Here is a 17,215-nt window from a genome sequence, read left to right as displayed (position 1 = left end):
ACGAGCAATCGGTAAGGTCCTGCGGTACACATAGAACTGCTCCGTCCTTCAGGCGGGAGTGTGACCGGCTATGCCCTAGCGTGTAGGGGGCCTGAGAAGTGCTTCTGCGCATGCGCGCGGTTTCTGCGTCAACCCTAGAAGTGGGAAGGCTTTCTTTTTTTCGCTCAGACATGGTGAGTTGGGACGCGTTTCTCGGTGCTCTCGGGGTGGGTCGGAATCTCACCGGGTAGGGTGATATTGAGCAGCTCAGTCTCCATATGGTTACCGACTAAATTTTGGAGAATACTAGGGTTAGGACATGGACCTTGGAAGCTTGAGAGATCAGAAAGGGTGAATGAAGTATTACTCAGCGTTTTCTGCACGCCGCGCAGGCCAATTCCAACTTCTAATTTTAACGAGGCTTTTCTAGTCACCCAGGTCTCTTGAGATTGAGCGGCCCGGTTTCTTCCTTAAATTCTTCTAGTAAGCCTGTCTGGTCGGTGATTCCCACCACCCATATTCTTTAATAGTTTAAAAAAAAAAAAAAGAAGTGGTATGATCTCAATCGAAGACCTAGTTGAAAGATTTGAGTGGGATCCGAAGGAAGTTGGCTACGTAATATTTTTATAATCTTCATGATTTAATTACACCGACAGTGCGGTCTTAATCACAAAAATTTTAGTTGAGAAGTGCAATGGACTAGAGCAGCCGTCAGCATTGCTTGAGAACTTGTAGCAAATTCATAAATTCAGATTAAAGCCGGAGAAGACAGGGATAAAAAGAATTGCTTATTTGGTAAATAAATGAGGAGGTGCGTCGATACCTCAGTTTCTAGAATTTATCTCTGTATGGTGAATTTCATTAAACAGGAACTAAACAGCAAATTATAAATTAAGAGATTATGAATTTTTTATTGCTTCTGCTCGCCGTCTGCCACAGGCAAGTGATACGTTTTCCAAAATTGGTAAATTTTGAGATTGTATGGACATTTTGCTTTCTGTAAGTGAAGAAAACATTAATTTTGGGGGTCGATGATGAGTTGGCATGTATTCTGAATCAAAGTTGATAATTACTTTAGCTCTAGAATTACTCTGAGACCTCAAAAATATTTGAATCTGAACTAAGATGAAACTTTAAATTGAAAAGGTTAGCAAGGCAAGATTCAGGTATAAGCTATTGAACAGAATTAATGAAACGTTTATGAAATTACTGCTTTTTTATTTTGGAAGGGAACACCACAGAAGGATGTTGTTATCAAGCCAGATGCACCTGGCACCCTATTAGTGGAGAAACATGCAGATTATATTGCATCGTATGGCTCAAAGAAAGATGATTATGTATGTATCATTTTGTGTTTGATATTTTAATGAAGTAAGATGATTCTTAATAGGTAGGACAGTATTTCATTATGGCCCACATTTCTTAAAAATATCCAACTCTGCTGAGAACTGAAGGTTTTCCAGGAGCACACTTTGGATATCTTGAGGTTGTGTGTTCGTCTGCATTAAAATCAGCAATGGTTTGGACCAATACAGATTTGAGGCATTGGCTGATTAGATTCCCCTCTTGCCCAGGCTTTAAGGCACAATAAATTTTGTAATTAAGTAATTAGGGTAATATGTTCAAGGTCAATGATGTGTTGGCATGTATTATCTGAATTTATGGCTGATGTGTAAAAACACTTTAGCTCTAGAGTTACGCTGAGACCTTGAAAAAGTTTGCCTTAACTTTTTAAACATCGAAGAAGAGTTTACTGCTCTGGGTGACTTAATTCACCTCTGGTTGGCTCTTTGAAGAGACTCAATATTTTTAGCCCCTGTCATTATTCATACTGGCACACTGTCTTATTCTCTCCTTAAGAAAAAAATTCATTCATACCAATCTGTAGGCTATAGACTGCAATGCAAATGGAACAGTTCTCGAGGTCATTAACAATTTTAACTAGAATGTCACAATCAAATTGTTGCATCATATAGGGACTGAACAATAATTGGATCAAAATACTTCTGAAGTAACTTGGAAATGAGTTTAACAGTACATCTGGTACTTTAAAAAATCCAATACCATATTTTTAATAATTGTGTATTTTAGGAATACTGTATGTCTGAGTATTTGAGAATGAGTGGCATCTATTGGGGTCTGACAGTAATGGATCTCATGGGACAACTTCATCGCATGAATAGAGAGGAAATTCTAACATTTATTAAATCATGCCAACATGAGTGTGGTGGAATAAGTGCGAGTATTGGACATGATCCTCATCTTTTGTACACTCTTAGTGCTGTCCAGGTAAATATTAATTAAAATTCAACAGTGTTGGATAGTGAATTCTCATAACTTAAAGTGGGATAATTGAACTACATTCTAAGATGACAGAATCAGTACCTGTCAGTTGAAAAGTTATCTTTTCAAATGAAGTCTGTTGCTTGCAATGTCAATGATGTGATGGCATGTATTAGCTGAATCCAGAGTTGATGTGTTACAGTTAACCCTGAGACCTTGCTTGCATGATAAAATTTATTTATAGAAAAATGCCTTATGATTAAAAGTTTGAGTTTGTTTCTATTACTGCATGATAAAGGATAGTCTGTGTATTTGAGAAGTTCACAATATATCTAGACAAAAGACATGCTTCCTTGACAGCTTAAAAGGTAAAAGTTGAGCAAGAATAGCATTAGAACAAACTTAGTGGTTATGAAGAGGTATTTACTTAATATGGATTGTTTTTGTTGCAGATTCTTACTCTGTATGATAGTATTAATGTTATTGACGTAAATAAAGTTGTGGAATATGTTCAAAGTCTACAGAAAGAAGATGGGTCTTTTGCTGGAGACATCTGGGGTAATGTCCAAATTTAGTCCATGCTACCTAGAATAGCAGTATTGAAATATGTCCTGTTTTTTTTGTCTTGTAGTAATAAGCTTTGTTGCAAAAAATCTCAACTGAGGTTGAATTTGAATTCTGGCTTGGCATGTGATTCTTTGCAATTAGTTGGAAGATTTGTTAGTAACCAGTTTTAAAAGACCAGATTTCCATTAGTGGAAATTGAAATATTTTTAAGTTTTTCATCTTTTCAGGTCCCACTAGGCAGCTGGTCTAACTGGAGTTATCTGGTCTGCTGGAAGTTCCAGCATGCACTGTGGTAGTTAATATCAGCATGCAGGAACACTGGAACAGAGTGGGCCAGATAAGGTAGGTGAAGTTTTTTTCCCCAATATTTGGTGGCTTTGTAAAGTTTTGTTTTGTTTTTTAAATTCTGGAAAGGGAACATGCCCCCTAAAACTTTACAAGCTTACTGAATATTTGAGCAGAGGGATGGAATAGAATTTTACTTGGTAAATATAGATAATCTCTGCTTTAGGGCTGAACACAGTGCAGGCCGGAGAGACCAGCTGCTTCATGGGATGTGAAAATCTTTTATAAAATAGGGTAAGTTAATGGCATTGTAAAGATTTCACTGGTGCTTTTTTTGTCTCTGCTAGTTGCCTTTTCTTTCTGGCACTGTAAGCAACTCGACCTAATGTGCTGTTACTTTTTCCTGGTTCTTAATTTTCTTAGAAGTAAAGTCATTTAATTTCGGATTTAACATTCCATGTGACTACTTAATATAAAAGAGTTAAGTTGAGCCCATGGAAATTTAACATGGTAATTGGTAGTTACACACAGATTTTTAATTGATTGCAGTATGTTTGATCAGAAAATTGGTACCACTAATGCTTTGGTTTGGTTACTTTTTCTTTTAGGGGAAATTGATACAAGATTTTCTTTCTGTGCGGTGGCAACTCTGGCTCTATTGGTAAGTTTTGCATATTGTATTGTAGTGTTTATGCATTGGTAAATACTCGGGAATTTAATAGCCTGTTTTTCTGTTTGTAGGGGAAACTGGATGCTATTAATGTGGAAAAGGCAATCGATTTTGTGTTGTCCTGTATGAACTTTGATGGTGGATTTGGTTGCAGACCGGGTTCTGAGTCCCATGCTGGGCAGGTAATTTATTAATGCAGATTAAAATTTAGAGATAACCATTGCTTTAATTGATGATCAAGGAAGGAGTTTTTGCAAGTTTAGTTGCTTGTACTGGGAGTGAAACCCTCTGAGCCGGGCAAACATAAGGAAGTTTATAATCACCAAAAATACATTTTCATTTGTTATTGACTATGCAGATTGAAACATTCTATCTAACCTGAGCTGAATGGCATCTGTTTGCTTGTGCCAGAAAAGAAGAGGTAAATGCTTCATATAAAATGTGCTTTTAACCATGACAATAGTAGTTCAAATAAAAATTGTATCATAGTTAGTAACATGCTTGTTTGTATTCAGATAGTTAATGTGATGTTTACATATTGACATTTTAAATGTTCTGTTTGTCAGATCAAAATGGAAAATTTTCAGACTTGAAATGAAGTTTTAATCGCTTCTCAGGCCTTTTGGCTAAGATCAAATATAAAATGTAGTTCTAATTTTTTACTGAATTTTTATTGCTTGTACAAAATTAAAATAGTTTTTATACAAATGTACTTTATGTCTGTAATTTTAGATCTATTGTTGCACAGGATTCCTGGCTATTACTAGTCAGTTGCATCAAGTAAATTCTGATTTACTGGGTTGGTGGCTTTGTGAGCGACAGTTACCATCAGGTGGACTCAATGGAAGGCCAGAGAAGGTATTGTTTGCTAAGACCAACCATATTCTAGCTTTATAACCTTGGCCTTGCCTGTCTAAATTTTGCTCTTGTGAATTGAATGATGCACTTTTTACCTTTCCCTCTTTGGTGTTTTCAATAATACCTGCTGCAAAAAAGACTTGGATTTCCAAAAGATAGAACACCTTGGATTGATTGGCTAATTATTCCTGGTGTCCATTTTAAAGACATGCTTGAAGAAAAGATTTGTGTAGAATGTTCTGATGCTTTTAGAACACAGTTGTTTTCCCTTTTTTGTTCTGTCGTATCCTAAATAAAATTATTTGGATTCAGGCACTGTATGAATCAAGTTTTTTTCCCCCATCCTTCTGGAATGCCAAGTATTTTTCAGTCATTGGAATGAAACTGTTTCATCAGCTCTTTCAGCTCTGGACCCATACTGTGGAATCACTCATTCATTAAAAACTTTGCCACCTGGTAGCCAAAGATTTCTTACTGTAGCGTGAAACCCAGCCAGTTTTTGGCATTTTGGTTTGGAGGTTCTTCACATCCTTCACAGGTTCTCATAAGATGCTCAAAACTGGCAATCTGTAAAATATGTTGGACTTTACGGTCATATGATCCTTGTTAGAACTAAAACAGCCATGTTGCATGAAAGCAGCTATAGATAGTAAGAAAATGAATGGTCATGGCCATGTTCCAGTAAGTCTATAGCAGCTCTTAAATGTGTCTGCATCATCCAGCAATATTAAATGAGGTTTTTAGTCTGGGGATCTTCTGTATTTCTAACAAGCTTTCAAGTGACCATGCTTTGAGGGACCAAGTTGTAGGTGATTTTTAAGCAGGTGAATACCACCTGGACAGTGTTTGTTGCAAATTACTCTGGCTAAGGAAATGGAATATGTCTACTGATTGTATGGGCCCCCACTTTTTTGTTAAGGGACTAAGTTAGACTAGATGTTCATTGCAGTTAGAAATAAAGGTGGATAAATCTTTGTCACTGAGTATTGAAATACTTAGCCTGGGTACCTGAAGATTGGACTTTTGTTCTGTTTGCCAGTGCTTATCTTTAATTCCAAGCACTTGTAGGATATGTGGATTTCAGCTTTGCAGCTCCTGCATGTCAGTATATCCCTTGATTCCCTTGCCCCTCCCCATTTTAACCCACTTTTAATTGTTCCTCAAAGCTAGGGAAATAAATAATTACTGACTGAATTTGTGGCAACATTGTGGCCTTTTATCCTCCTAGTTACCAGATGTATGCTATTCATGGTGGGTGTTGGCTTCCCTAAAGATAATTGGAAGGCTTCATTGGATTGATGGAGAGAAACTGCGTAGTTTCATTTTGGCATGTCAAGATGAAGAAACTGGAGGATTTGCAGACAGGCCAGGAGATATGGTAAGTATGTTAGTGACATTCATATACCCATGATTGTTGCTGTACTTTTTTTTAGATGATTCCAGACTTTGACATGGGTGGTATTTCAGGTATCCCTTTGAAAGTCACATAGGCCCATGTCATTTTAAAGGCAGGATATTCATAATTTTTATATGTATGAAGGATATAAAACAAGTTTATGGGTATTACTCATCACCTACTGCTAACAAAATTAGTAAGTATAGGGTAAAGTTTCTAAAGCAATAACATTGGACAGTGAATTAATACAACTTAATTCGGAAGTGTGGTTTTTAAAAGCTTAGATTTTGAGCATAAGCATGTAAAGTATGATGTAACTGAAGATTGATAATCTGAGTTAATTTTCTATGAAACTTAAATTGATCAGAGATACGTTATGAATTACAGAGAAAACAGGTAGTGGAAGTATTAGGAAGTTACTGGATTGAGGGTGGGTACAGCTTTATGCACAGTGTTTGTCTGTTGAGTGAAAAAGTTTTTTTAAGGGGTGGTTGTATTAAAGAGCAGTTTCAATACTTTGAGATTGATGCTATGAAAGGAAATTGCAGGTCATTAGTAATACTAAACCAGACTTGGGAGTTTAGGTTTTAAGACCTGAATTATGAATAGGTGACAATAGTATTAGCCAGGACCAGTAACCTAAGGAAACGTCCATTATCAATACTCCATATAAATTCTCTCTTTTTTTTTTTAAATAGGTGGATCCCTTTCATACTTTATTTGGAATTGCTGGACTGTCACTTTTGGGGGAAGAACAGATTAAACCTGTTAGTCCTGTTTTTTGCATGCCTGAAGAAGTGCTTCGGAGGGTGAATGTTCAGCCTGAATTAGTGGGCTAGATTCGTTGGTGCAAACATTGCCTAATATAATTTTGCCATCTTAATATTCTGTATTTGAAGTGCTTATCAAATCTTTAAATGTCTACTCTAAATCTGTTAATATTTTGTATATGAATTATGTTAAATTAGTCTTAATTAGTTATGTAAAATTATACATATTGTAAAATAAAGACCTATCTTTAGATTTTTCTTGATAATGTATTCTGAGTACAATTTTTTTGCTTATGTTTGTGTGGTTTTGTTTGTTTTTGTCATAAAGCAAACTTACTATGGTAGTTTAACCATAAGTTCTTGATTCTTTCCCAAGTATTTCCTTCAGACATTGCATAATGGTGTAAATTTTGTGTCAGCAAAAATGTTAAATATTTGTCGTATATTAAAGATGCAAAAAAATAAATAGGTGTATTTTGGAATATTTGAAGATTTGAATGTGATTACTCTAAATTGGATCACAAAAGAATTTAGATAAATGGCAACTAATTTTGCAGTAGAGTTGCAGTTTGGTCTTCTAACATTTTGAATATCTGAATGCACATGATCGTTTATTGAAGGCATTGTAAGGTAGGTTGATAGTGGCCACAATGTTTTTAAACCTGTGGGATTTGCATAATTTGGCATTTTGTTTTTTTAAATTAAAGCTGGTGTTTCCAGTCTTGGTGAAATAAAGTATTTTAATGACTGTTTTTGATGGAAGTTCAAATTTTTAAGATTTTTGCAATACCCTGTGTAGTAATTTTCAGAATAATTTTATTCATGGTAGTGATGGTTCAGTACAACAGACCAAAGTTAAGAAATTTAACATCTTGGAGAAAATAGTGCTTTTGTGAAATGTTTGGAATGTGATTTTGGCAAGATGTAACTGAAGATATTTGCCAGTTTTTTTTTTTTTTTTTCATCTTTTCATCAGTTCTAAGGCACATATATTCTCACATGTACTATCACTGAAATTTGAATGTGTAGTTGCCAGTTTTTTTGAAAATTTGAAAGTCACTGGTCTAATACTGAAACCACAGGGAGGTTGGGAACATTCTTTAAAACTTGTGCAAGAGGTTGTTCATCCTGTTGTCCCTCATCTTGTGCACACCGAGTGAATGGCTCTACCCTGTAGTGTTAGCCTTGTAGGTACTTGAAGTGGTTAATGGCTCTTTCCTGTGGTACTTTAGCCACAAGGCCCGAGTTAGGTGGTCACTGGTTCGTACCTCCACATCATCACATCCTGTTAACTTCGGAGATGATAGATTTGGGAACAGCCGGGGGATAATGGAAAGGTTTGAGGAAGGAAAGCTGCAGCTCCGTCGCTTGCGCGCTGATGCCCCGTGCGCATGCGCTCTGGAAGTCGGAAACAACGCGGGATTCCAGTGCCGGCACGTCGCTCTCCTGCCCTTTTTTAGCGGTGCTTTTACCTGTGCTTGAGAAAGTTCAGGAAAATGCTGAGGCCTGAGACTTCATCAACCTCGCCTTCTGCTCCTGCGGCTTCCCTCTCATCAGTAGAGGCCCGGTCACAGGGTCCCCACTACAATTTTGGGCTCCGGGAGACACCTCAGATTCGCCCTTCAGCCCAGGCCTCTGCGTCCTACCCTCCAGGCGTGTCTGGAATCGCTGGCGACCGGAGCAGCAGCAGCAGCAGCAGCCTCCCGCCCCACCCGCCGAGCTCCCAGCCAGCTCAAGGCAAGGAGTAGATGGGTGCAGGACACCCCCGTGTAGGCTGGGGGTCTCCAGGGAGCGGTAGTTGGTGACTATCACAGGAAAATTTCAATTGTGGTTTATCTGGAGAATGAGAGCAGTATTTGTGCTGAGTATTTGAGGGGTAAGGATGATTAAAAAGCTTGGCCTTTGATTTTATTACAAGGCTGTGGTGGTGGATGGCTAAATTCCGAGAAAGGCTGAAATAACCAGTATACCGTGTCTCCTCCTCTCCCCCAAATGGATATAACAAATCAGTCATGAGATTGGTGATAGGAGTGGTGAGCCTCTTGGCTGCTCTCTAGGCAGGATGTTTCATCTATTTCGGGTGAATATCTGTCAAGGGGGAGTTCAACTCATTATCTCTTCTTTCACTCTCCATTCATGGCAGAGCCATCGCCATTTCATCGCGACTCAGTGGTAGGTAACTGATACCAAATACAATGGTCATTTTTAAGTTCATCTTCAGACCTTTCTGCCGTGTTTAAGGTTCTAGACGTGTCTTCTCTTGAACTCTCAATTTGTCTTCCTTGATTCCACTGGCCTCTGTCTCTCCTGCCTCCCAATATGGTCACCTTGTTAGTTCTCAAATTGTTGGTTTTTCCCTTAGTGTTTTGTTGTTCTTTTGTTTTTTTTGTTTGTTTTTGTTTTTGCTTTGCCCCTGCAAACATTCTCTGTAGGACACATGTACCTGGATGTGAATATCCTCACAGCTCAGATCTCATCTATGCTCCTGAGTCCTATTTCAGACTGTCTCAAGTCTCTATTGAGGGAACAATGAACACCTCAAACTCAATACATTGAATTCATCTGTGTATCTCCTAAGCCTGCTTCTCCTACTTATCCCAATTACTTGATTGCCTAAATCTTAAGCCTGGAAGACTTCAGTTCCCTCAACCACAACATCCAAATAGTTACTAAGTCCTGTCTTCTCTTTGAAATAACTCTGTCCCTTTCTATCTCTGTGCTATTGCAGGCCCTCATAACTTTATGTCGGAATTATTGCATCAAACTCCTAAGTATGTTTTCTTTTTCCAAGCTTACTTACAGTGCTACCAGAGGGATATATAAAATGAAAATCTTATCACGCCCCCCAATGAAAATTGCATTTAAAATGAATCAGTGGATTTATATCTACAGGTAAAGATTAAACTAGTTAGTTAGCAGGGTATCCAAGTTCATTTGGGATGTGTTTACAATCTTTACCACTATATCTCATGGCTTCTTCATATTCGTATTGCCTAATCAAATTGAGCCATTTGTAGTTCCTGCAAGGCAATGTGCATGTTCACATTGTCAGTAAAATCCCTCTCTTCATGAAATGCTTTCTCACACTGTTTTCATCAGTAATAAATCCACTCTTTAATGAGCACCTCCTGGACTAGTTTATGTACTAGGCATACTGTGTCTTTGACCCTCCCAATAATTCTGTAAAGTGCATATTTTTTTAGTCCCCATTTTACAGAGATCCAAGGCCCAAGTAGGTAAAATAGTTGTTAGGAGTTGAGGGTAAATAATCTGTGCTCTCAAGGAGCTTACAGTTCAATAAGGAAGACAAACTTTAAAAATCAGTAAATGCAGTTTAAAAAGATAACCATATGGTGATGGTAGCACAACATTTTGAACCTAATTAACAGCACTGAAATATATATCAGAATGTGGTTCAAAGGGGAAATGTTAGATTGTATTTATGGTAGTAGGATAAAAATTTATAAAGTCTGTGGAACTGCACAGCACAGTAATCCCTATGTTAAACCATGGACCGTAGTTAATAGTACAATTATAAAAATGTGCTTCAATTGTAACAAATGTACCACACCAATGCAAGATGTTAATAATAGGGTGGTATATGGAAATCCTGTATTTTATACATTTTTCTGTAAACCCAAAACTTCTCTAATTAAAAAAAAAGATAACCATATTCAATGTATTTGCAAATATTTGGGTTACTTATAAGTGGGGAAGTGAAAGTGAAAAAAGATTTTTACAGAGGAAGTGCAACTTGAAGGTCTTGAAGGATGAGTAGGATAGAGGCTGTCAGATAAAGGGAACGAGAGAACTTAGAAGAGAAACTGGGGAGCATTCTTTAGAGAGTAAAACATGTGCAAAGGCACAGAAGCTTGATAATGTGCTTCTAGAACTGAAAATTGTTTAGTTTGGCTTGAGCTGAAGGGTAAACTGATACAGATAAACTTGGAGTGCTTATAGGAATTAGATCTTGGATGGCAAATAGATCTCGTCTTTGTTGACTAGATAGATGGTAGTACTATTTTCCAATAAGGGGAATTTTATAGGAGAATCAACTTTTAGAGAAAAGACGGTTCAGTTACAGACATGTTGAGTGTGAAGAGCCTCTAATATATCCATATATTTATGTTAAAGCAGTTGTCTCCAGTTTCTGGTAACCACTCACTTCCTTACCTCCTATAGGCCTAGGGTAGTAATGAAGCATGCTTTGTTCAGGTTCTTCACACTTCTTTATGATGCTATCCCTACACCCTGACCACCCCTTTTAAAATATTCTATTTATTGAACTTGTTGTGTCATCCAGTTCCTGCTGGGACTCATACGAAACAGTTAGATTTTATCCTATAGTGAGTATGAGGAGACATTGAGATATTGTATGAATGGGAATCATATGAAGAAATTTTGTTGTTGTTTGATTCCATTTATATGAAATATCCAAAATAGATAAATCCATAGACACAGACCACAGATTGGTGGTGGTTGCTGGGGCAAGGAAGAGAAGCGGAGAAACTGCCTAATAAAATTGTCTCATGGAACCGTGGCGATGCACCAGTCCAAGTTCTGTAGGGCAAGCTGCAAGCTGGGAACTCCAATGAGGATTTTCAGTGAATGCCCCATGAGAAACTGGCTGAATTAGAGATGAAAATTCTCTCTTCTAACTGCTACAATAATCATTTCTCCTTTTAAAGCTTTCAGCTGATTGGATGAAATGACTCTCATTGCTGAAGGCAGTCTCCTCAGTTGATTGTAGATGTAATCAGCCATAGATGCAATCAATTTACTGATTATTTAAGTCCGCAAAATGTTCTCACAGTAACAATTAGGCCAGTGCTTGCTTGACCAAATAACTTGGCACTATTTCCTGGCCAAGTTGACACACGAACCAAACCATCACAGTAAATTTACCATGTAATCCTGTTAGCAATTCCACTCCTAGAAATCTACCTAACTCAAGAGAAATGAAAACATATCTACACAAAGACTGGCATGCAAATGTTCTTAGCAGCATTATTCAACATAACCAAAAACTGGAAACTATCCAGATGTCCATCAGCTGATAAAGATATAAGCAAAATTTAGCATAGCCATACAACGGAATACTATTCAACAATAAAAAGGAATAAAACTACTGATACATGCTACAACATGGATGAACCTCAAAATAGTATGCTAAGTTAAAGAAGCCAGGCACTAAAGACTACATATTGTATCATTCAAATTTTTTTTTTTTTTTTTTTTTTTTTTGGTGCCCCTCTACTCCTTATGCAAGGGACTTTCTCCTTCTCCTGGGTGTTCTGTTATATAACTTGAAGCAGGTAAACCTTTGACCAGGCTGCTTGGACTTGTTCCTTTACACCATCTTAGCAGTCCCAAGCTGCTTCTGCCTGGAGAGCTAATTTTTGGAGGGTGAGCTGGAGAGGAGTTCATATGAAGAAATTTGTTTTACAGAGAGATCACTGGTGATGGTGTGAAGAAGATATTGGAGAGGTTTAACCCTGAAGGCACAGGAAACAATTAGGAGACTGATGCCAGAAGTTAAGGACTTAAATTGGTCTCACAAGAGTGGAGATGGAGAGAAATTTGAATATTTAAAAAGAAAGAAAGAATTACATGACTTGGTCACCAATTGGGTGTTGGAATTGAAGGGAAAAAAAAAAAGAGTTAAGAATGACTCCTAAATTTATTACTTGGGTGACAGGATATAAGATGGATCATTTGGCCGTGACTGGTAATAGGAATACATTTTGAGGGAGATAATGAGTTCACTTTTGGACATTTAGAAGTTTGGGAAAGATAAAAGGTTTATTTCCAGTAGGTACTTGGATATAGAAATCTATAGCAGTGCTGCCTGGTAGCACTTTCTGTGATGATAAAAATGTTCATATCTGTGTTGTTTAATATGTCAGCCACTAGTCAAATAGACTTTTAAGCACTTAAAATGTGACCAGTATGATTGAGGAACTGAATTTTAAATTTTATTTAATTTAAATTTAAATAGCCACATGTGGCTAGTCACTACTGTATTAGAATGCAGATTTTTGCATTTTTAAATGAAAAAATTAAAAGAAGAATAATATAAAATTAATATAAAGTATTATGGTATATGTAACATAGTATATATTATTAATTTTTATATTAATATACAATATTTTGTGACTTGTAAAAATTATATGAAATTCAGAGTTCGGTGTCCATAAACAAAGCTTTGTTGAAACATAACCATGCCCATTCATTTATGTATTGTCTTTGACTGCTTTTGTGCTACAGTGGCAGAGTTGACTAATTGTGACAGAGAATGTATGGCTCATAAAGCCTAAAATATTTACTATCTGGCCTTTTATGGAAAAGTTTGCTGACTCCTGGTCTACAACATAGGACAGGAGTCAGAGTTATAAATAAAGGTCTGAGAGTTGTCAAGAGATAGATGTTAATGAAACCAAAAGAATAGATGAGATGCCTGGGGAGAATGTATATTTTTGATTTGTGAGAGAAGATGAAAAAGTATGGAATCCTGGATGAAGAATGTATATTTTTGATTTGTGAGAGAAGATGAAGAGTATGGAAAAAGTATGGAATCCTCCAATAGTTAGGAGGCAGATAGGAAAAAGGACCCAGGAAAAGAAACTAAAAGCAAATTGTTTTTAGTATCAGGTATCAGGATACAGAGTTGTCACGGAAATCAAGGAGAATAGGGGAAAAGAATCAAACAATTTTTTAGAATTTATATATGCCGAGACACTATACTGAATTATTTACATTCTTTCAAATTTTATGATGACACCCTGTAAAGTAGGTAATATATCAACAGGTGAGTACTTAAGCAAGGAACCAAACCAAGTGAGTCTAATTTAAAACTCTTTTTACTATGCCACTTGTGTGAGAGAAAAGAGTTTCAACGAAGTCAACAGAGGAAAAGAGTTCTATTAAACACTATACAAATTAAACATGTCTTGTGTATTTGAAGTATAGAAGGTAATTCATGATCTTAGCAAGAGTAGTCTCATTGAACTGGTAGAAGCAAAAGCCATATTGGCAAGCACTGTTCTTTATATTTTAATTAAAGGTTATTTGTCAATAATAATTTGTCATTTGTTATATACATAATTTGTTATATTTTTAAAAGCATTATCAGATGAAGTTTTATTGAAAGTGAACATGTTATATATTATAGGGATTAATATATTATTTCATTAATTTGAATCTTTAAGAACTGATACTTTTTCTAATTTAGGTTCAAGCTTTGGAAACAAAAGATCTTATGCACAAAATATAACTGCATCAAGTTTTACTTTTGGTACAAGCTCATCTTCTGTTCGAGATACTAACTATCCTCAAATAGTAAAAACTCCATTGTCTGCTGGAAATCTCCAGAGATCAGGTTATAGAAGTTGGACACCACAAATGGGATATTCAGGTAAATGAGTGGAAGATTTACCTCCTAGATGACCTTTTGAAGCATTTAAAGTTTTATAAACTGTAAATTAAAGTGGTGAATTTCATCTGCAGTTATTAATGGGTAATATAGGTGATTGAAAGTTAAATATATCAATTTTTACAAATCCATAATTTGGAGTTATATTAATAAACGTACATAGTTTCTGATATAGTTTGTTAATAAAAGCAGGTCTACATTATATAAATCATTTTGACAATAAAGCAGATGTTTATTATTACATGATGTATATTATATAATACACATATATTACGTGTTTATTTAAATCTAGATGTTGCTCATGATACTATTGAGTATTCTCTTTTTAATCCTTAAATTTTATCAAAATCTGCTAGATTTCCTTAAAGAGTTAAATGGGTGAAATGTATGTTCCATGTGTGGTTTCTCTAAGGTACATACCTAGCAATGGAATTGCTTGGTTTGAAGGTAACTGAATTTATAAATTATTAAGATAATGACAAATTGTTTTTCAAAGTGGTTTCTCCAATATGCACTCTTACTAGCCTAGCAACATGAGATTTTCTCTTGATCTAAATCCTCACCAAACATGTAGTATTGTCAGACTTCTTAATATTTCCCAATCTAGTAGTATAAACTACTATCTTACTATAGTCTGAATTTGCATTTTTCTGATTATTAATTAGGTTAATTATATTTTTGTACACTTTTTAGCCATATGTCTTTCATTTTCTGGGAAATGACTGTAATGTCTTTTACCCCATTTTCCTTTAGGTTTATTTTCATTAATTTGTAGCAATTCTTTATGTATTCTTGATACTAAATCTCTTGATGATAATATGTATTGTTTATATTTTCTCAGGTTTCATGGCTTGTCTTTTCCTTTTTTTTACGATGTTTTTGAATGAAGAGTAGTTCTTAATTTTACATATTTTTGGTAAATGTTCTGTATCTGCTTGAATAGAATGTGTCTTTGGCATTTGTGTTATACATATGTATCTATTAGGTCATTTTTTTCATGTTGTTTAAACGTTCTATGTCTCTACTATTTTATGTTTATTAATTCTATCAATTATTGAGAGAGATGCATTGAGAGAGTTTCCCATTATGATCATGGACTTACCTACTTTTCTTTGTAGTTCTGTTAATTCTTTTGCTTTACATATTTTGAGGCTATTTTAATAAGAGCATAAAAATTTAGAATTATTTTATCTTCTAGGTGAATCAAACCTTTTCTCAGTGTGAAATGACCCTCTTGCATCAGTAGATATTCTTTTTGCCTTAAGGTTTATTTTGTCTAAAATGTTTATTTTTTTATTTTTTATTTTTATTTTCAGAGAATTGTGAGTTTACAGAACAATCATGTATAAAATACAGGATTCCCATATACTACCCCACCGCTAACACCTTGCATTGGTGTGGAATATTTGTTACAATTGATGGCAGCACTTTTTCATAATTGTACTATTAATTAAAGTCTGTGGTTTAACTTTTATTTTGTCTCATATTAATATAGCAACACCACTATTCATTCCATGAGTCTTTATATGGTATATGTTTTTTCGTTTTTTTTACTTCTATACTATTAGGTAGGCAAATAGCTCCACAGAAAAGCTGGCTACTTGGGCTGGATTCACATCTCTGGATTCCTCTGTTTTCTAGAATCTTGGCCCAGAAATTTCTCTGTATTCTTTTGCTCCTTAATATTTTATTAAATTAATTTGGAAGTATCAGTTAGACTTGATGTATTTTAAATAGCTTTATTGAGGTATAATTTATATATAACAAATCTCATATATTTAAAGTGTATTGCTTGGTAAGTCCTGACAAGCACACATGCACACAACATGTATTTGTAAAATTTTTTAATGCTCTTAAGATTTTTGGGGGGTATGTTTGTTTATATTTTGTCTAGGAGTTTATTGCCTTCAGTGGAGAATTGATTCAAATAACCTTGTCCACCATTACCAGAAGCATACAACACAATTCTTAATTTTAAAAGACTGAAATTTATCAATGTTTTCTTTTACAATTACTGTTTTTGTGATTTTTTAAGGAACTCTCCTTGTCCCAGCTCAGAAATATATTCTCCTATATTTTATTCTATGTTTTAAAGTTTACTTTTTACACTTAAATTTTCTATCTACCTCAACTGATTTTTGTTTATAATATGATGTAGGAAGTCAATTTCATTGTTTTATCACAGAATTAATTCTCATTTATTGAATATCCTTCCTTTCTCCATTGTCTTGCTATGCCATCTTTGACATACATCATAAGCCCACATAGGTTCTATCTGTAGCTCTTTTTATCTTTTATCTTTATTTATTATGTGTCATAATGTCTATTTTTGTGTCAATATCACACTGTCTTTGGCTTTATAATAAGTCTTTATATCTAGTAGGAAAGCCCTCCTACCTCCACCCTCCAATTCCCACCTTATTCTTCTTCAGAAGAGTCTTGACTCTTCTTGGCCCTTTGCTTTTCCATATAAATTATAGACCAGTTTATCAAGTTCTGCAAAAACACATTGAGATTTTGATTGGAGTTACAGTTACACTGAATCCAAAGATCTATATAGGGAGAATTGAAATATTGAGTCTTCCTATCCATGAACATGGGATATCTCTCCATGGCTATCTCATGGGATATCTCATCCTCTGTAGGATATCTCCCCATAGGATTTAGTGTTTTTTTTTCTGTAAAGTTTTTGTAATTTTCTACATACCGGTTTTATACATTTTTGTTAGGTTTCTTGCTCTGTTCTTGTACCTTGTAAGTTTTGTGGATATTTCAGCATCTTTTTTAAAATTTACATTTTCTAAGTATTTATGTCTGGAGTATAGAAATACAATTCATTTTTATTCATTGACTTTTATAGTCAACTACCTTGCCCTGCTCTTCTTATTTATAATAATTTTTTGGCACCCCATTGCTGTTAAGATCAACTTCAAATATCTTGACACCGTTTATGAGGGACTAAATGATCTAGGTCT

General features: G+C 35.4%; 2 protein-coding genes and 3 non-coding genes across 5 annotated transcripts in view; all 5 read left to right on the top strand.

Annotated features, from left to right (window-relative positions):
• Nucleotides 1-132: 132 nt before the first annotated feature.
• Nucleotides 133-7,274, top strand: RABGGTB (Rab geranylgeranyltransferase subunit beta). Its single transcript, XM_037826896.1, has 9 exons — nt 133-173; nt 1,209-1,316; nt 2,071-2,268; nt 2,715-2,820; nt 3,723-3,775; nt 3,856-3,966; nt 4,517-4,642; nt 5,871-6,020; nt 6,737-7,274. Exons 1-9 carry the CDS (start codon nt 171-173, stop codon nt 6,875-6,877), a joined length of 996 nt encoding a protein of 331 aa, XP_037682824.1. The 5' UTR covers nt 133-170; the 3' UTR covers nt 6,878-7,274.
• On the top strand, nt 1,006-1,080 carry LOC119528357. Its single transcript, XR_005215662.1, has one exon. It is a non-coding gene; the product is annotated as a small nucleolar RNA SNORD45 (small nucleolar RNA).
• On the top strand, nt 1,606-1,689 carry LOC119528356. The gene has a single exon (XR_005215661.1). It is a non-coding gene; the product is annotated as a small nucleolar RNA SNORD45 (small nucleolar RNA).
• On the top strand, nt 2,412-2,480 carry LOC119528358. Its single transcript, XR_005215663.1, has one exon. It is a non-coding gene; the product is annotated as a small nucleolar RNA SNORD45 (small nucleolar RNA).
• An 879-nt stretch (nt 7,275-8,153) lies between the features above and the next one.
• MSH4 (mutS homolog 4) overlaps nt 8,154-17,215 on the top strand; it is a 132,322-nt gene continuing 123,260 nt past the window's right edge. The window contains exons 1-2 of the mRNA XM_037826895.1: nt 8,154-8,545; nt 14,040-14,222. Of these exons, the coding sequence (XP_037682823.1) occupies nt 8,305-8,545; nt 14,040-14,222 (424 nt within the window). The 5' untranslated portion in view covers nt 8,154-8,304. The remainder of the gene's footprint in view (nt 8,546-14,039; nt 14,223-17,215) is intronic.

Source organism: Choloepus didactylus, chromosome 2 (genome assembly GCF_015220235.1).
Source record: "Choloepus didactylus isolate mChoDid1 chromosome 2, mChoDid1.pri, whole genome shotgun sequence".
In the NCBI taxonomy this organism is placed as follows: domain Eukaryota; kingdom Metazoa; phylum Chordata; class Mammalia; order Pilosa; family Megalonychidae; genus Choloepus; species Choloepus didactylus.
The sequence above is the reverse complement of the archived record's forward strand: the minus strand, read 5'-3'. Positions and strand labels throughout refer to the sequence as shown.

Coding starts and splice junctions, on each gene's coding strand:
- RABGGTB (XM_037826896.1), top strand. Junction 2,269..2,714: donor ACACTCTTAGTGCTGTCCAG/GTAAATATTAAT, acceptor TTTTTGTTGCAG/ATTCTTACTCTGTATGATAG. Junction 6,021..6,736: donor CAGACAGGCCAGGAGATATG/GTAAGTATGTTA, acceptor TTTTTTAAATAG/GTGGATCCCTTTCATACTTT.